Here is an 18361-nt window from a genome sequence, read left to right as displayed (position 1 = left end):
GGCAGTTAACAGCAATAATTATGATTTAAATTTCATCACAAAGCAGTGCGGTTTAAAGCATGATGTCATGTAAGTACATCCCTTAATGACAACAATCCTGGCATGCCCCACTGCCATCATAAAGTGAGTCCCAGGCTATTTGTACCGAGCCAGCAGGCAGGTAAGGCACAACACAAGTGTAATGCTGCCAGGAATGGGTGCTGCTAGGCCGGGGAAGGGTGCAAGCAACTCAAGTTACTTGTAACCTCTTCTGTTTCCTCACTATCTTTGCTTTTGGGAAGCTAGCAGAGAAGGTAGAGAATGGTGATCACATGACTGCAAGATGCTGCGACTGTTGTAAGTGTAACCTTATTGCCAAGAGTCCAGGTTGTGACCAAGGGAACTTTAAACATTAATTGTAAGTGTCCTTTTATAGCGCCATTGTAGCTTCAAATAGCTGCTAAATGAATGGTCAGTAAGCAAGGGCTGCCTGTAAGCATTTCCTGCCAAAATGTGGGTTTTGACAATAGAGGGCTGACAATACTGCAGAATATTAATGCAATCCACGCATTCCCGTGAAAAGCCAAGATTGACGGCAATTTTCTTTGACTTTATCAATTGTCCTTAATCAGTTCAACAACCTTTCTCATGTGAAAGTCCTCAATTGCTGTGATAGGTTGTCCACTTTGTTTTTGATATTATAAATCAACTCTTCTTGGTTCATTGTTTCACATTTTTTTGCCCAGCTACTCAGTACTCACATCAACACAGTTATCACCAAAAATGCCCTTTATTTGGTGGTGAATTTCACAGGGGGAGGGGGGAACATTCCAGCAGCAGTCAAAAATTCAATTAATCATTTGAAGCACACTTAGCTTTCATTTCACAAGCAATAACAATATACATTTTGTTCACAGCAACTTCCCAACAATTGAAGTGAAAGAATAGATGCTAAAGGAGATGTGAAAGCTTCTAGCATTCCAGTACTGGTCAATTGTTGGTCACTTGTACCAATCCTCATAGTGTCACTCAGCTATAGAGGTGATACAATGCATGATCTCATTATTGCTTTACGTTGCCTCAAGGATACCTTATTTGATGCTATGTCATGGAAGAAATGGCTTAAAGCTATAATTCGATTCTGTCAGTGTAATTGAATTAATTGCCAAGAAACAACTTCGAATAAACTTCCACATGGCTGCATTGTAAAAGGACTTTTGGTACAATTGAACAAGTACCAGTATTCTTCTTTTCCTTTACTGCGTAGCTTAAGTACAAGTTGTCATAAACTTGATAAACTACATAGTTACTTTTCCAAGAATAATAATTTTGAAGCTTTTTTTAAAATGTTTTAAAGGAACTTCCTGCAATTTATCAGATAATTTATAAGTTGTCATTCATTGTAGATAAATGTACATATCCTCAAACTAGATTTCTTAATTTTAAAAAAATAAATTAGTGAATTGATATTTTATAAGAGTATTACACAACAATCATTAACATTAAATTTAACATAACATAACAGGGCAACTGTTTAGATTTCTTAGTCAAATTCCGGATTATTCTTGAAGAGATATTCTGCCTGTTGATTAAAAAAAAGCCATGTAAAAAGATATGTTCAGTTTCTATAGGTTAAAGATAGCATTGCATTTCCTAAAATTAATGGAAATGGACTGAATTATTGTTAGATAGCCCTGGTATTGGTGAAGGATTAGATAGCATCTTTTACCAGAGCTTTTAATAGCAACATCTGCTTGGTATTCACAGTACAATTCCTGCTATAGGGAATCCCATTATGAAAGTGTGCCTCATATGTGGAAGTGAATGTATATCTGGAATCCAAGGAAGAATTTAATCAACAGAGACAGAGAGCATATTGGAAAATTGTTGAGCTCAGGTTCCATTAATCAGATGAAAACTTGCATAAGCCAAACCATCCACCATATGGAAATGACCTATTAATTAAAAATCAAAGTCCAAGGCTACCTCCATAAAATTATACCAAGAAGGAACTATCTCAAAACAAGATAACCTATGTCTATACCTTGAAAGATAAAGTCTATTGTTATGCAAATTAATGTTTACGATAAAATACCTGAAATGTTTGTAAACTATATGTCATCTGAATAAGCTTGTTTCCCTCCCCTTGTCATTCTATGTTGATCACTTAATAAACTAAATTAGACTAAATATTTTGTCTCAGCCCTCTTTTTTTATTTTCATTTTTTATTGATATGGGCCCAGTCTGTGTTATAATGTGTCATTTTCTTATATATGCTAATGTCTGCTCGTTTGGTGTTCCCAAATAGAAAACTTATACATATGTACCTGGAAGTAAACAATCCTTTACATAGTGGAATTTAATTTTAAATAGATAGGATTACACTGTCCATGGTAGAAGGCAGTTACAAACTGAAGTGTATAGTAAAACCTGGGAGGAAAATATGTTGCTACAAAAGAAACAATATTCTATGCATACCAATAAGACTGGTTCTAGAGCTAAAGTCAACCAAAAGTCTGTTTCTAGGACTGTAAAAATGCTTATGACGATCCTTGATGGTTAGAAAACAGCTTACAGGATAACAGCAGATGTATTATCTTTAGCATGATGAATAGAAATAAGAGGCCAAATTAAAAAATCTTAGGGGATATTGTTGAGTTAGATGTACATTTTTTTTTACACCAGATAAAATACAATTTCAAAACACAAGCCTTTTTTGAAGGAATGGTGCTAAGGGCACTGTAGATTGTATAGAGCAGTGGTGGCTAACCTTTTTGGGCTCCTGCGCCGATAATTGTGTGTGCGCTTGCATGCCAGCACCCAGAAGGCAATGCGTGCAGGTTCCCCCACATCCCCTGCGCATGCGTGCGTCCCCTGCACTGCGTGACTCTGCACATACGTGTGCACCTACGCCACGCCGCACGATTGCACATGCATGAGCGACCCTTGTGTGCGCCACACATCTCTGCGCATGCATGTGCGTCTCCCACACACCCCTGACCCCGCACATGCACGCCAGATACCTGACAATTAGCTGTCAGGCAGGCGGCGCGCGTGCGCAATAGACCTGCTCTGGGCGAGGGCCCGTGTGCCAGCAGTAATGGCTTTGCGTGCCACTTCTGGCAATGTGCCATAGGTTCGCCATCATGGGTATAGAGGAACTGATAGAGGTATCATAGGCTTCTTATAAAGTTATAGGATTACTTGCTAGTATTGCTGAAACCAGAAAATCTACAAATAAGTTGTAAAAGAAATAACTAAGGTTTACAAATAAGTAATAAAAAAACACTATTTTTGTCTCCTACATGGGAAGGTGGATGGATGGACAGACGGATAAATAGATTTAGATAGATAGGCAGACAAACAGACAGACATTTCCTTACCAGAAAGTCAACCGGGTCATCTGGCCTAACCATGCAACATTGATTCAACCCCTGCATAAGTGTTGGCATTACATGCTTCATTAAGTAGTTCCTCAGTGGAATTGATTGGGCTTCCAGAAGTTCTTGTTCTTGCCGCTTCACTTCTTCTAAACGCTTATTCTAAACACAGACAAATATATTAAATTGTATAAAGACATAACATAAAGTCTAGAGCAATAATAATAAAAACCTGATTTTTTTAACCTCTTTTCAGATCATATACCTGACTTTAGTCTCTTGAATTCTACATCCTCTCGTTATTAAAATGTAGCAAAGTTTGTATAACCTACAGTTCACATCATGCATATGCCCAAGAGAAAATGTCTACTGTGACGTTTCCTGAACATATTTTTCTATATAAATCATATCTAAACCAGCTGGGCATGCATGTATACTCTGTAGATTTTTAAAGCAAAGGAAGTGTTGGCAATTAAGATTGTGATATCAGGTGACCAAAAAAAGTGCATGTAATTGCCCAGTGTAAATTTATTTTCCAAAAAAAACAGAGGACATCATGTATCAGGCCTCTCGCTAGGAAGGAAAATGCAAGAATTTATTCCTTCAAACACAAAGACTCAACAAAAAGATCAAATGTAACAAAACAGTAAAGACATTATGAAAAGTCTATAGCAATGGCTACATTCAGTATCAAATCCACACTATCCTATGAAAGTTAAAATCATCTAAAGCAGGGTTGTCAAACTCACATCACAGCAGCATCACATGACGTATCAGGACTTTTTTTCCCTTTCACTAAACTGGGCCTGGACATGACCAGTGCATGACACATCTGACCCGCAGGCCATGAGTTTGACAGCCCTGATCTAAAGGGCTAGAAGCAATTCTTTCTATATAGAAGTTTCCATTCATTTGTTTTTAATAATTTGATTTAGTATCATTTTATTCATTTTTGAATGTATGAAGACTTTACATCACAAATTTTAACACAAGAAACTTATTGTATTTATGGAGGTCAAACGTTTGTCCAAAGTTCAGTATATCGACAGTATGTTAATTAACAATAGCCGTAACTCAAAACAGCTATTATGAGTGAGCCATGTTCCATTCCTAAATCTGGTTCCTAAAACCAGCATGTCAAGCTAATACAGATAATTTATCACTAAAACAGTATATCTAGTTTTGTTAATTCATTTGAGGCAGAGGTATGCGCAACCTGCATATTTGTAAATTATGGTCAACAACATCCACAATATGCAATGTTTTGTTAAAATGTAGCCCAAATGATGATATCGTAATGCACATAGAAAAGTGCCAAGAGTTGTAAGATGATGATGCAGGGCTGCTTTTATCATGTGCCCCTATGGCCTCTCCTGCAAATGCCTCTAGTTATAAAAGTTATAAAATGCCAGTAAATCTCTGATGACCTCACAGTAAGGTAAGACCTCAAGGGATGCTTACTATTCATACCATAGATAGAAGGTTCTTTTGGGGGAAGGAAATATCTTTCCATATCCAAAAATTAGCAATACAAAAAACAAAATCACACCTCCTTTAAGCTTTCTGTTTCTGACATGCTTATATACCAAATGCTAGAATTCTCAACATTTTTTGTTATAAAAGCTTATTTCCATTGAGTCTGAAATGTTCTACTCTCAGTTTCTACAAAATAGTTATTAGCATTTTTCTCAACAGGATCTGGAGTGCTGCTTGATTATTGTTTGGTGTTTGATATAGATGGCAAATGGGATATAGGAGATACAGGAGATTGAAAGATGAAAAATTTCATGGAAGTAAACACTGAAGTTTAGAGCATTAAGGGGAAATGTGGCACCTTCTCCCTCTCTTGGCTAAACTATTTATGGGATCTTATACAATCTACTTTATTTGAAGGCTCTTCAGGTAAAATTAAAAAAGTATTTATTTGCTGCTGAAGTAGACATTTAATTAGTCTGGTTCTGAAGACTTAAAATTCATTCATGTTATTCAACTGCTTCCTAACTACTGCTTGTCTGGGATTGCTACTCCCTCATGGAAATTGTTCTGATTCAGTTGATTGAAAACTTTTGTTTGGGGGTGGGGAATAGAAGCAAAGCAGGAATTCAAAATCTCTGTCTATTTTCTGTAACATGTTAATATGCATCCTTTTCAAGCAGCCTACTGCCCCTCCCATAACCCTTCATTTTGACAGAGCTAAAAGTTCTTTTTATTGATGTTTCCCTTATAAAACTGGAGTCCTTTGCTATTCTAGTATGTCTGAATTTCTACAGATATTAGCTGCTTGCTCTTACATTTCCTTGGTGAGTTACCAATCTTCCATTTCTTATGAATGAAATGGATAACTCTTAGTAAAAGGTCCTTTTACTAAGTACCTTTTACTAAGTAATCAACACTCAGACCAGCATAGATTAACTCCAAGGTCAACTTCAGACTAACAATTAAGCAATACCCCAATCACGAAACTGCCAGAGAGCCATTAGTAAACAGCCCAAACAAAGAACCCCTAAGACCACCCCCACAGACAGGCAAGACACCAGAATTGATGAACTGATAGCAAACAGCACTCCTTACTAGCACTGATGGTATTACCTTGAATCCCAAGAATATGCTTTTGTTACCTGTAAAGTTATCACTACTTATCTCTCTTCAACTGGTTCCTTCCTGTTAATTAGGATCAGATTTAGTAGCACTGTAGCAGAAATATATAATACTATCCAAGATGACATAAAGACTACAGCAAGATTTGCACAGAGAGATAGAAATTATAATAGCAAGGAGTCAAAACTAACATTGTCTTGTCCTGTTCTCAAAAATTGTTTGCAGTTTCTTTTTGTAATGGGAAAACTAGGTAATGCAGATAATTTGTCAGTCCTCTAAGGCAGATCAGACCAGAAAACCAAATTTATAGTAACAAAATCTTGTAAATTTGAATATACTTCCCATCTCCCTCCCTTAATCAGATTCAAATTTCTTTTATCTGACCATTGTCTTGGTTGTGTCTCTTTTTCCTGTTCTTCAAGGATATTCATCCTTCCTATTACATTAGCCTTTGGAATAAGTTAAAAGTTGAATGAACTGAATTTTAAAGCACTGAAGGAATTTGCTGAAGTTCTGGCTAAATATTTATATATTAATTTCTCTATTTTGGAGAGCAGGCAAACTGTTGAATGACTTGAGGGCAAATGTCCTGTTTTCAAAAGATCTGGAAGATAACATCAATATGTGAGAAGATTCTAGAGATTTCCAGGTATTCAAAAAAAAAAAAAAAGAGCAACATTATCAGGGACCAGCATTATAGGTTTGCCCCCTAATCTTTTCCTCTCTTTTTTAAATTAACTTCCCCAGTAGTGTGGGAAATACATCCCAAAAGGACAGTGCCAGAAACCTCACAGCACCTGAAACCTCAGGAAAAAAGTGCCAAGAGACTCAAGCCAGCCCTTTCCCCTTTAAGAAAACCAAGAAGCACCATCTGAAAGGAAAACTCAGAGCAGCTGACAACAGAAGCATTTAAGTAGAGCCATTAAGATAAGGGCAATCAGGCTAAAAATAAACTCCCCAAGGCAAACCAAAACTCCCTTGTTCCTGCTCCTGACAGGATTAAAACCCCAAGGACAGGAAAAATAAAAGGCCTGGGACAAAATTAACCCAGGAAAACAAAACTCAGGGCAATCAGAAACACATCAAAACTCATCAAGCTGCAGGAGCTGCAAAGGAAATTACCATATATACTCGAGTATAAGTCGACCCGAATATAAGCCGAGACACCTAATTTTACACAAAAAAACTGGGAAAACTTATTGACTCGAGTATAAGCCGAGGGTGGGAAATGCAGCAGCTATTGGTAAATTTCAAAAATAAAAATAATTAATTTGGGAAACGATCTCACTATCATGAAAGGTTTAATTGATTCACTAACCCAAAAGAAGATGATGATGACAGCGGGAGGCAGGAGTCACTCTCTTCCCCTCCCTCGGAGGCCCCTGAGTCAGGAGTCGCTACCGCCGGCGGCCCCAGTCCCGCGTCACCTCGGGAAGGGAAAGGCAAAAGGAAGAGCCGCGCAGCGCTTGCAACAGCAGCAGCGGCACCGGAGGCTCAGGCTCAGCGGCTCCTGGTTTTGCCCCACCCTTCCCAAGGCAACACGGGACCGGAGCCGCACTGGCGGCAGCAACTCCCGACAGCCCCAGCCGGACACCTGAGCGGAGATGTAGGGAGAAGGCAAAAGCGACGGAAGATCCTTCAGGGAAACTGAGGGGGAGACTCACCCTTGGTCCAGATGAACCCCTTCCCGCCCTAAGGAAGCAGAGGCAGCCAGCAAGGGCAGGCAAGCCCCACTTCACAGACTCCGTCCGTCCTCACTCCCACCCACCCAAAGCCACGAAGTCCCCAATCGCGCAGCCCAGAATCGCCCTCCCCTCAGGGGGCAGCAACGCACGCCCGGTTTTTCCCGAGACAAGAAGCGGCTGCTGGTGTCCGGCTTTGTTCCGCTTCTCCAATGGTCCGGCGCGGCCCTGTTCTTTACTTGGGCAGCCGGGCGCCGCAGCGGCGCCCACGGCGGCAACAGGCAGTTCCGCCTGGGCTCCGCTCAGGTGTCCGGCTGGGGCTGTTGGGAGTCGCTGCCGCCGGTGCGGCCCAGTCCTGCGTCGCCTCGGGAAGGGAAAGGCAAAGTGCTTTTGCCTTTCCCTTCCCGGCTGGGGCTGTTGGGAGTTGCTGCCGCCGTGTGGCCCCAGTCCCGCGTCGCCTCGGGAAGGGTGGGGCAAAACCAGGAGCCGCTGAGCCTGAGCCTCCGGTGCCGCTGCTGCTGTTGCAAGCGCTGCCGCGGCTCTTCTTTTTGCCTTTCCCTTCCCGAGGCGACACGGGACTGGGGCCGCGCGGTAGCGACTCCCAACAACCCCAGCCGGGAAGGGAAAGGCAAAAAGCGCTTTGCCTTTCCCTTCCCGGCGAGCGGCGGGACTGGGGCGCGCCGGCGCAGCGACTCCCAACAGCCCCAGCCGGGAAGGGAAAGGCAAAAGCGCTTTGCCTTTCCCTTCCCGAGGCGACGCGGGACTGGGGCGCGCCAGCGGCAGCGACTCCCAACAGCCCCAGCCGGAAACCTGAGCAGAGCCTGGGCGGAACTGCTTGTTGCCGCCGTGGCGCCGTTGCGGCGCCCGGCTGCCCAAGTAAAGAACAGGGCCGCACCGGAGAAGCGGAGCAAAGCCGGACACCAACAGCCGCCTCCTCGGCGCAGAAAGCCTCCCCAACCAGCCGGCCGGTCTCCTCTTTCTCGGTCACACAGAACAAACAGGCAGAGAAGGAGGAGAGCAGCTGGCCAGCCGAGGAGGCCTCCCATGCTGCGAAAGAGGCAGCCAACGATCTCAGGTGCCGCCCTGCTCCACGCGCTGGCTGCTCGGACTTGCCGGGCCCGGCACATAGAACAGGGCGGTGCCGGATGTTGGAGAAGCCGAGCGGAGCTGAAGCAACCTCGGTTCGCGTTGTTTTCTGAGCCCGCGAGCCTAGAGCCAGGGCGCTTTCATTGCACGGCGGAGCTTCTTGTCTCGGGAAAAACCGGCCGTCGTTCCTGCCCCGAGGGGAGGCGATTCTGGGCTGCGCGATTGGGGACTTTGTGGCTTTGGGTGGGAGCGTGGACGGACAGAGTCTGTGAAGTGGGGCTTGCCTGCCCTTGCTGGCTGCCTCTGCTTCCTTAGGGGCGGGAAGGGGGCTCATCTGGACCAAGGGTGAGTCTCCCCTCAGTTTCCCCTGAAGGATCTTCCGTCGCTTTTGCCTTCTCCCTACATCTTCCCACTGTTAAAATCCCCCACACACACACACACTTATTTTCGGGCGGATAGATTTCGTGTCTGAGCATTCTCACATGACGGTGGGTCTTTCCCCCCTTAAAAACAGTTAAAAAAGAAAAAATATATCCTCATGCAAGAACTTTTCTGCTTCCGATTACCCCCATGCTTAAAAATTGCAAAGGAAACACGGAAGCAGGGAAGCGCCTGCCCAGCTCCGGAGCTCCACACCATTTTTTTCAGAGGGAATCTGACTCGAGTATAAGCCGAGGGGATTTTTTCAGCACAAAAAATGGGCTGAAAAACTTGGCTTATACTCGAGTATATACGGTAAGCATAAAAGGCTCAGATTCATGCTGCTAAACTGCTTGCAAGCCAGGACTGCTCTAGCTCTGTCACTTTTTTGCTTCTTGCCTTCCTACATTAAAAGAATTCCATTTTCTGGCAGCTCGCTTCTGCATCCATTTCTTCTCAGCATCTGTAGTGTGTCCCAGCTGAGGAGGAACTGGGAAATATCTTCCATTAGTAGCTAGTGGGAATGCTCTAAATAAAAATTTTGATACTATTTTGATACTTTGATACTAGCAAAAGAATTTTTAAAAGTACCACACATCTTGATTAGCACATGTGTGCTGGCATGATGACTAAAAGGATATAGCAGGTATGAAAGCTATACACATAGAACACTAATCACAAAATTCCTCGTGAAATTGAAGTGAGGTTTCAAATGGGATGTCAAAACATTCATTCCTTGGCCCTATACTTTTAAATATTTGTATTCATGAGTTGCAGGAAAAGGTAACATCAGATTTGCAGATGAGATAATGCTAATATACTAGAAGACAAAAATAAAATTCAAAGAAATGGGCTGAAAAATTAACATAAAATGCTAAGTTAGTTGTATAGGAAAAAAAATCAGATGTAGATATATAGAACAGGTTATACTTGGCAGTGGTTTATGTGAAAAAGATTTAATTATTGTTAACTACAAACTGGATGTAAGTTAGCAGTGTTATGTGGCTGGAAAAAATATTAATGCAACTTTAGGCTGAATTTACAGAAATTAATTTCCAAATCAAAGGAAGTGATAAGCCTACTGTATTGTACATTAGACTCACTTGAATATCTCATCCAAGTTTGCCTCTCCCCAGAAGTCACATTTCCCAAGTGGGAAAAGTTCAGAGAAAATCAAGAAAGATTACCAGGCGACTGGAAATTAAGTTATGAAGAGAGGCTCTGAAGATATTAAGCCTTTAGAAAATAAGACCTAAAAGAATATCAAATAAGGAAACTAAGTCACACGAGGAGCATGGGTAACATGGGATTGTTCTTTGACAACACTTTTTAAATACCGTATTTAATGTCATAAAAAAGAACATTTTTCGCTATCATCCCAGGAGACATATGTAAAACAATGAATTAACTTCCATGAATAAAAATTTTGGTGAACTCTCCTAACAGAGCAGTTCTACAGTCAAATCTATTGCCAGGAAATGCTAGGTGCTTGTTCATTAAATGTGTGAAGCAGAGGTTGGACAATCGTTTGGGGTGCTTCAGGGTGAGTTCCTGCACTGAGTGGGGTGAACTCAATAGTAATATCCAACTCTGTTAAGAAATGAAGGTTTAGAAACTGACCAGCAGTGAGTAGCTGCACGATACTGTGAAGCTGATGTAAGTCTAGCTGATGTAACAAGAGTGATTCAGCAGAGTATGGGTATTTCCCTTTAAGTTCCCCTTAAGAGGTGTGTATATAAAGGCAGCCATTAGAGGGCATGGTTCTTTTTCCTTGTGACCAGTATTCAGTGCAGAAGTTCTCTGTGTGTTAAGAAGAAGAAAAGCTTGCTTGTGAAGGTATTGCCACCACATTTATATTGTCTGTATATACCTGTTGTATATTAAACCACTGTTACTGTCTAAGTCTCTATGTGCTGTGTAGTGCCCCTGGGTTATCTCATAAAGGTGCCAAACGCTCTGACAAACTCTATTTTTTTCCTATGTGTTCAATTCAGCTCTTATCACTGCTCCTGAGAATATTAGAGTTTAGATACAAAATATCTAAATCTCTTAGCAGCACTTCCTTTCAAACAAACTAAATAGAAACATCAAGTGCAGGTTGCCTTCAACTTACAACCACAAATGACCCCAACATTTATGTTGCTATTTGTTAAGTGAGCTTTGGCCCATTTTATGATATAATTGTTGTGAATAATTGCAGTGTTAAGTTAGTAAAACAGTTGTTAACTGAATCTGACTTTCCCATTGACTTTGCTTGCCAGGAGGTTGCAAAAGTTGATCACATGACCCAGGGACACTGCAACCATCATAAAGATGAACCAGTTGCCAAGCATATGAATCTTGATCACATGACCAGGGAGATGCTGCAATGGTCATAAGTATTAAAAATGATCAAAACTTTTTTCAGTGTCATTGTAAACTTTGAACGGTCACTAAATGAACTCTTTTAAGTCAAGGACTACCTGTATAGTGCTTCCTGAAATATTTTTTTCCCTCTTTCCTCCTTCTTTGGTAAGAAATCTGTAAATATGCTAAATTTTTCTTATATTTAGGATTAACTTACCCATTCTTCCCAGTTTGCTATTTTTTGGGCCCTTTCTTCCAACTCCTGTTTCTCCAAGTCAGCCTTTTCTTTAGCTTCTCTAGCAAGGCGTTCTTCTGCTAGTTGCCGTTCAAATTCTTCCTTTTCTTCATCTGTCATACCATAATTTCTAGGTTCACCAATGTTTTTGATTATTTCTTTTGCTATAACTCTGTTTTCCAGGCCCTCAAATTTTGAAACATCTTTGAAGTGTAAAAAGGCAGGATAGAAAAAAATTGTGAGTTACATAAAATTATATTCAATGTTATTACTTTTTAATTATTATAAACAAGCCAGTTGCTTTGTTAAAAATGCCTCCTTGCAAATTTAGCAAAAAATATGCCAAATGAATGGCACCAAAGCAATATTCAATATATAATTTTTCTATTAATATAGGCAAATGTATAGTGTTGTAATATTTGAAGGGACCATGTATTTTTGCATGATACAACCCAGAATAATATATGTGTGGAGCAAAAGTAATGAAATTTGTCAAATGTACAAAACTATTCATTAAAAGAGTTTTAAAAAGTAGACATGGAACATCTATGGCTCTATGACTGTTATCGGTAACAGCAAGAAAATATTAAACTGTGGACATTCCACTATGATAGCTTTGAATCTAAGCAGTCATTTAATTCATTTGCTTCTCATATTTATATCACATCTTTCCTCCACGACCTCTAGGCAACATATATAGTTTTTCCCCCAATTTTCTTCCATAATAACTATCTTGTAAGATAATGCGATAAACTGATTCTGGTATGACACAACAGTGTTTTGTCAAAGCATATTTATTTATTTTATTTTTTATTTATTTGATTTGCCAATTGTTTACAAGATAATAAGTATAAGTGTATACATAGTTGTGAATACATGAAATGGGTACATATAAGAAAAATAAAAGAATAAGAGAAACAATAGGACAGGGACGGTAGGCACGATGGTGCGCTTATGCACGCCCCTACAGACCTCTTAGGAAAGGGGTGAGGTCAATAGTAGACAGTCTAAGGTTAAAGTTTTTGGGGTTTGGGGAAGAGACTACAGAGTCGGGTAGAGTATTCCAGACATTGACCACTCTATTGCTGAAGTCGTATTTCCTGCAATCAAGTTTGGTGCGGTTTACTTTGAGTTTGTATCTATTGTGTGCTCTTGTGTTTTTATGGTTGAAGCTGAAGTATTCATTGACAGGTAGGACATTGCAATGTATGATTTTATATACCATGCTTAAGTCAGACCGAAGACGGCGTAATTCAAGGTTTTCTAGTTTTAGAATTTCAAGTCTGGTGGCATAGGTATTCTACAACGAGTAGAAGAGTGGAGAACTCTTCTTGTGAAATATTTCTGGACTTTCTCAATTGTGCTAATATCAGATACGTAATGAGGGTTCCAGACTGATGAACTGTATTCGAGTATTGGTCTAGCAAATGTTTTGTATGCTCTGGTTAGTAGTGTGATATTACCAGAGAAAAACTACGTAGGATTAGGTTAACAACTCTTAATGCCTTTTTGGCTATGTAGTTGCAGTGGGCTCTAGCACTTAGATCATTAGAGGTGAGTATTCCAAGGTCCTTTACAGAGCTTGGGTCATCAACAAGATCTTGACTATTCAGCTTGTATTTTATTTTCTGATTTTTTTGCCAATATGTAAGACAGAGCATTTATTTGTTGAGATTTGAAGTTGCCATTTGTTTGACCATTCAGATACATAGTCAAGATCTTTTTGTAGGGTAGCAGTATTGTCTGTGGTATTGAACAGCTTTACATCATCAGCGAAGAGAACGCAATTGCTCTTAATATGATCACAGAGGTCGTTTATGTAGAGTATGAAGAGAGTTGGTCCTAGAACACTGCCCTGGGGGACACCACTATTGACAGGTACTGGATTTGATAGGACGCTCCCGATTTTGACCATTTGTTGTCTGTTTGACAGGAATGCTTCTATCCAGTAATTCAGTTGTCCAGAGATACCATAGGATTTTATTTTTAGGAGTAGTTTGTCGTGTACCACTGAATCAAAGGCTTTACAGAAGTCTATGTAGATTGCGTCTATTGCTTTGCCCTGGTCGAGTTGTGTCGTCCATATGTTTTTGCAGTGTAAGAGTTGCAGATTACAGGATAGTTTTTTTCTGAAACCAAATTGTTTATTGGAGAGTAGGTTGTTTGTCTCTAAGTGGAGGATGATGGATTGGTTAATAATTGATTCCATGACTTTACAGGTGACGCAGCATAAGGAGATTGGCCTGTAATTTTCAACTAGGCTTGGGTCTCCTTTTTGAAGATGGGGATGACTGTGGCTTGTGACCATAGGTTAGGCAAGGAGCTGGTCCTGAAAGATTTTTCAAAGATTATGCTTAGAGGTTTGGCTATGGCAGTGGATAGCTTTCTTAAGAAGTAGGCACATATTCCATCCGGTCCAATAGATAGAGATGGTTTTAGATTGCGTAGTGATTTTTCGACATTGTCTTCTGTGAAATCGATATGTATTAGATCATTGTTGTTATCTGTGGTACGGCTAGGAAATACTGGGCATGATCCATTGCTGTTTACAAATACTGAGCCGAAGAATGTGTTAAAGATGTTGGCTTTAATGGTGTCGTCGTTGCAGTCTTTACCATCAGGTCCTATCAAGGAGAGATGGACCTTGAGTCTTTTAGTTTGTTGTTTACAAAATTGTAAAAAGCACGGTGGAATTGGTGCTTAGAAGGTTTTCCTCTTGTTTAATGTGATAATTGGTGCATTCAGTCTTTATCTGGTGGCATAAATTTTTGTATCGGTTTTTGAAATTGGCAACGTGACCGGTTTGTTTTTCTGCCAGAGTGATCTCTTTTTGGATTGAAGTTTCCTTATTGATATGGGTAATCTGCTTTTTGTTTTGTTTTGGGAGTTGTTGTTGGAACATATAGTTTGATGACTCTTTTGACTTCAAGTAAAAATATGTTGTAATGGTCTTCAACGGTATTGCATCCAGTGAATAGAGATTGCCAATCAAGGGATGAGAGATCGTTGTCTATAAGATCATAGTTGCCTTTTTGAAGTTACAATAGGGATTACATCATTGTGGTGATTTTTGTGTGGACGTATGTTGAGACAAAAGTCAATCATATTGTGGTCACTACTGGAAAAGGGTTCTTTAGTTTGTATTCCGTAAATTAAGTTCAAACTGTTGCAGAAGATGAGATCGAGGCAGTTGTTTAGTCTAGTGTTGTTGATTACTAGTTGTTCCAGTCCCAGATTTGTAATAGCATTGTAGAAGGTTGTATGTATGATTTCAGTTGTACAATCATTTAGGGTCCAGTCAATATGAGGTAGATTGAAATCACCAAGAAGGATAAAAGGGTATGGGCAGGATGCAGCCCATGTTAGTAATGTATTTAGCTTGTTTACATGTTCGATGTCATAATCAGGTGCTCTGTAACATAGTAAGAATCGAATTGTGATATTTGAGGATAGTTCACAGATGATGGTTTCAGGAAGGGCAAGCTCCTGGGTAACTTGGATATTTTTTAGATGTAAGGATTTTTATAGAATATAGCAACACCACCTCCTCGACGATTTTCACGATCTGATCGGTAAACATGATAGTCTCTTACTGTGGTAATGGAGTCGGGAGAGATGCATTGAGCCATGTTTCACAGACAAATATAATGTCGAAGTTAGCCATATTTAGGAGGAAGAGAAATTCAGGTATTTTATTCACGAGGCTTCTTGCATTGAGTAGTTTGCATTTAAGGCCGGCAGTAGTTGGAATTGAGGTAGTTGGGGGCGTGCGTGCCTAGTCTTGGGTGATGGTGGATGGGTTGAGGTAGGGTTGTGGTTGAGGGTAAAAGCTGAGTATTGGGTTGCGTGGCTTACTTTTGATACAGTCAGCATGGTAGTCAATGTACAGGTCCTTCTCTCCATTGTCTAGATGGTTTTTGAGTTCGATGCGGAGTACACGGGAGCGGGCACGTTGCTGTATGGTTAGGTCAGGGGCAACGGAGGTTCTTATGGTTGGTGTTGGTTTTGGCGAGTGAGTTTATAGTATAAATGAATTTACGTTTGCTTGATTCATTTTTGCAAATGACCCTGCACAAGCGTGGGGCCACAGAGCCGTCTCTATTTTTGAGCTCTCGGTCGATGCGGAAATGTCAAGTATTTCATCAGCGGAGATGGTTGATGCTTGATAATCTCTGATGATGTTTCGGACAGTTGTGATGTCACCATTGACATTAATGTCTTCTAGACCAAATAAGATGGCGTTTGGACGTTTCCGTTCACGCTCAACGGCTTCTCTGATGAGGATTGGGATATCAATATTTGTCTGGGTTGTGTTTATTTGTGGATTGGGTTTTGGATTGGATTGTGGTTGTTTGGTAGAGATGTGGTTTGTAGCTATTGGATGTTCAGGTTTTTGCGTTGTGTCTTTTTTTCAAGGTTGGATATTCTTTCTTTTATGGCGTCCAGGGATGCTACTATGATGTTGAGGGATGTTTTAATGGTTTCGATGGTAGGGGATGTTTCAATGGTTTCGATGGTATCAAGTCTTTCAGACAGATCCAGTTTGGGTCTGCATGATTTGCAGAAATATGGAAACTCATTGGATGATTTTAGGTATTGAATCATCTGCTCAGGTAATCCCAAGCAGTCATGATGAGTGTATTTTTACACAGAGAACATTTGATGGAGTTTTCATTATCCTTTAGATTTTTGTAGCATTTAAGGCATGTGCAGGAGTCTTGTGGTTCATTGGTGGGGATCATCTTCTCTTTAGGTTGTGGTTTGACGTAGGATTTTCTTTTTGGCATGGTAGGATTGTTAAAATAGTACGTTGATTGAATTAATTAAAGGAACAATTTTGGGTAATCTATATAGCCAATATTACATCAAACAATCAATTGCAGTAATCTCTCAAGTCAGATAATATTCCTGAGCAACAATCAGCCTGATCAATTAATTACTCTAATCACTAATCAATTAATTACACTAATCATTAATCACACTGTTCATTTAAATTCACTAAATCAATGATTTTGCTATTCAATTAAATTACATGAATTTTGATCTTTTAAACTAGTCAGTAATCACATTATTTGCACTAAACACTCTAATCACACTAATCAATTAAAAACAATAAATCAGTTAAACCATTAATAAAATATTTTATAGAAATTGATTATCTAATCGTTGATATAGGTGATGAGGTAGAAAAGTTGCAAGATTTGAGGTAATGAGGTAGTATTAAGAGTCTGCAAGGAACAGGTTAATTGTTTAACTGGCAGCTGAATGGGAGGAATTTATCGCTGTTTGAATAGCAGATCGCTATTACTCTGTAAACAGGAAGTTGTAACACAATGATCCAAGGGTTTTTATCTGAGTGAAGGAAAGATTGAACAGCTCACAGGAAACTATTTGTTTTTGTTTTCCCTTGATGAATGAGATTTCTGGGCCCCTCTAGTTAACTGAATACTCTTTCAAAGTTTGTTGCTTTTAAGAGAGAGAGGCACGTCTTGCACTGGTAAATTCAAACAGTTTATATTTTTACTGTGTAGACTCAGATTTGTATTGAGCATTCACTCCTGGCTTTAATATACCTCTGCTTCTATCACTCTTGGAGTCCGGATTAGCAATTTGGCGAGGAGAAAGAGGGAAGAGGGAAATGGGGGTGGCAGGGTAGCAGTGGCAGCGGCAGCGCAGCGGTGTCACCTCCGACTTTTTCCCTCCCTCGCTGCTCGTCGTCTCCCCAACCAACTTTGGGACAGAAAATCCTAACTCCTAAGATGCCAAGTTCCTGGGATCTTGGATTCCCAGTGGATCCCTTGCAAGATCAAGCCCTACTTTTCTGCGGATCTGCCGCTCAGATTCTTCTTTGCCTGCGAGGCTCGTCCCGGTTAAAAAGGCGTCCCCCCTCCACATGATGTCCCCTATGCTTGAAAGATGGAATTCATCTTTTGTTTTCCAAACAAAGTCCTTAAACATGTTGAAAACCTTTTCTAACTAGCCACTTTGTAATTTTCTGGCTTACTGGTTAGACACAGGACATCAGAGAAGAAGCTCTGGACAAAGTCGGACAAGCTTCTCAAAAACAGCAGCCTTTTATATCTCCCTTATTCTATAAGACAGTGTAGTACTGAGGAGAAAAAGAAATGAAAAAGGAATGAGGAGAGGACCCTGCCTAACAGCATTCAAGCACAAGGCACCCACAATATTTCTCCAACTATTTTCTCTTCAATAAATTCTGAACAGGTACTTTTCTTTCGAGATTGACCAGGCCAAGAAACAGATATCAGAAGAACTATTGGAATTCTATCACTAAAGTTATTGTTAATTTATCAATTGATTTGTTATTAATTAAAACAGGATCTTGAAAACCTGAACAGAAATTCCCTCTCGCCTTATTATACCAAAGAGAATCAAGATGGAGCAGTCTTGAATTTCTTTTTCACTCCATCCTCCCTTCCAAGGCTAAGCTGGCATTCACCTAACGCAGCGGTGGTATTCTACCAGTTCGGCCCGGTTCGGCCAAACTGGTAGCTCTGAGGAACATCTGTGAGCGAACGGTTTGCTCCGATGATCAGCTGCTGGAGCCTCCCAACCACCGCAGCTCTATACTGACCTTTATTTCTTGCTTTTCAACCTCAGCTGCTTTGCGCAG

General features: G+C 40.4%; 1 protein-coding gene across 1 annotated transcript in view; it reads right to left on the bottom strand.

The window, feature by feature from the left end:
* Positions 1–750: 750 nt before the first annotated feature.
* Positions 751–18361, bottom strand: part of AK7 (adenylate kinase 7) — a 45663-nt gene continuing 28052 nt past the window's right edge. Inside the window, exons 16-18 of the mRNA XM_026679382.2 lie at positions 11710–11930; positions 3364–3522; positions 751–1561 (exon numbers count right to left, since the gene is read on the bottom strand). Of these exons, the coding sequence (XP_026535167.1) occupies positions 1523–1561; positions 3364–3522; positions 11710–11930 (419 nt within the window). The 3' untranslated portion in view covers positions 751–1522. The remainder of the gene's footprint in view (positions 1562–3363; positions 3523–11709; positions 11931–18361) is intronic.

The sequence above is a fragment of the Notechis scutatus genome, chromosome 1 (assembly GCF_049901735.1).
Source record: "Notechis scutatus isolate UNSWTSFEM ecotype Mainland chromosome 1, rNotScu1.2, whole genome shotgun sequence".
NCBI lineage: Eukaryota > Metazoa > Chordata > Lepidosauria > Squamata > Elapidae > Notechis > Notechis scutatus.
Note: the sequence above shows the minus strand (reverse complement) of the source record. Positions and strands in the feature narration are given on the sequence as shown.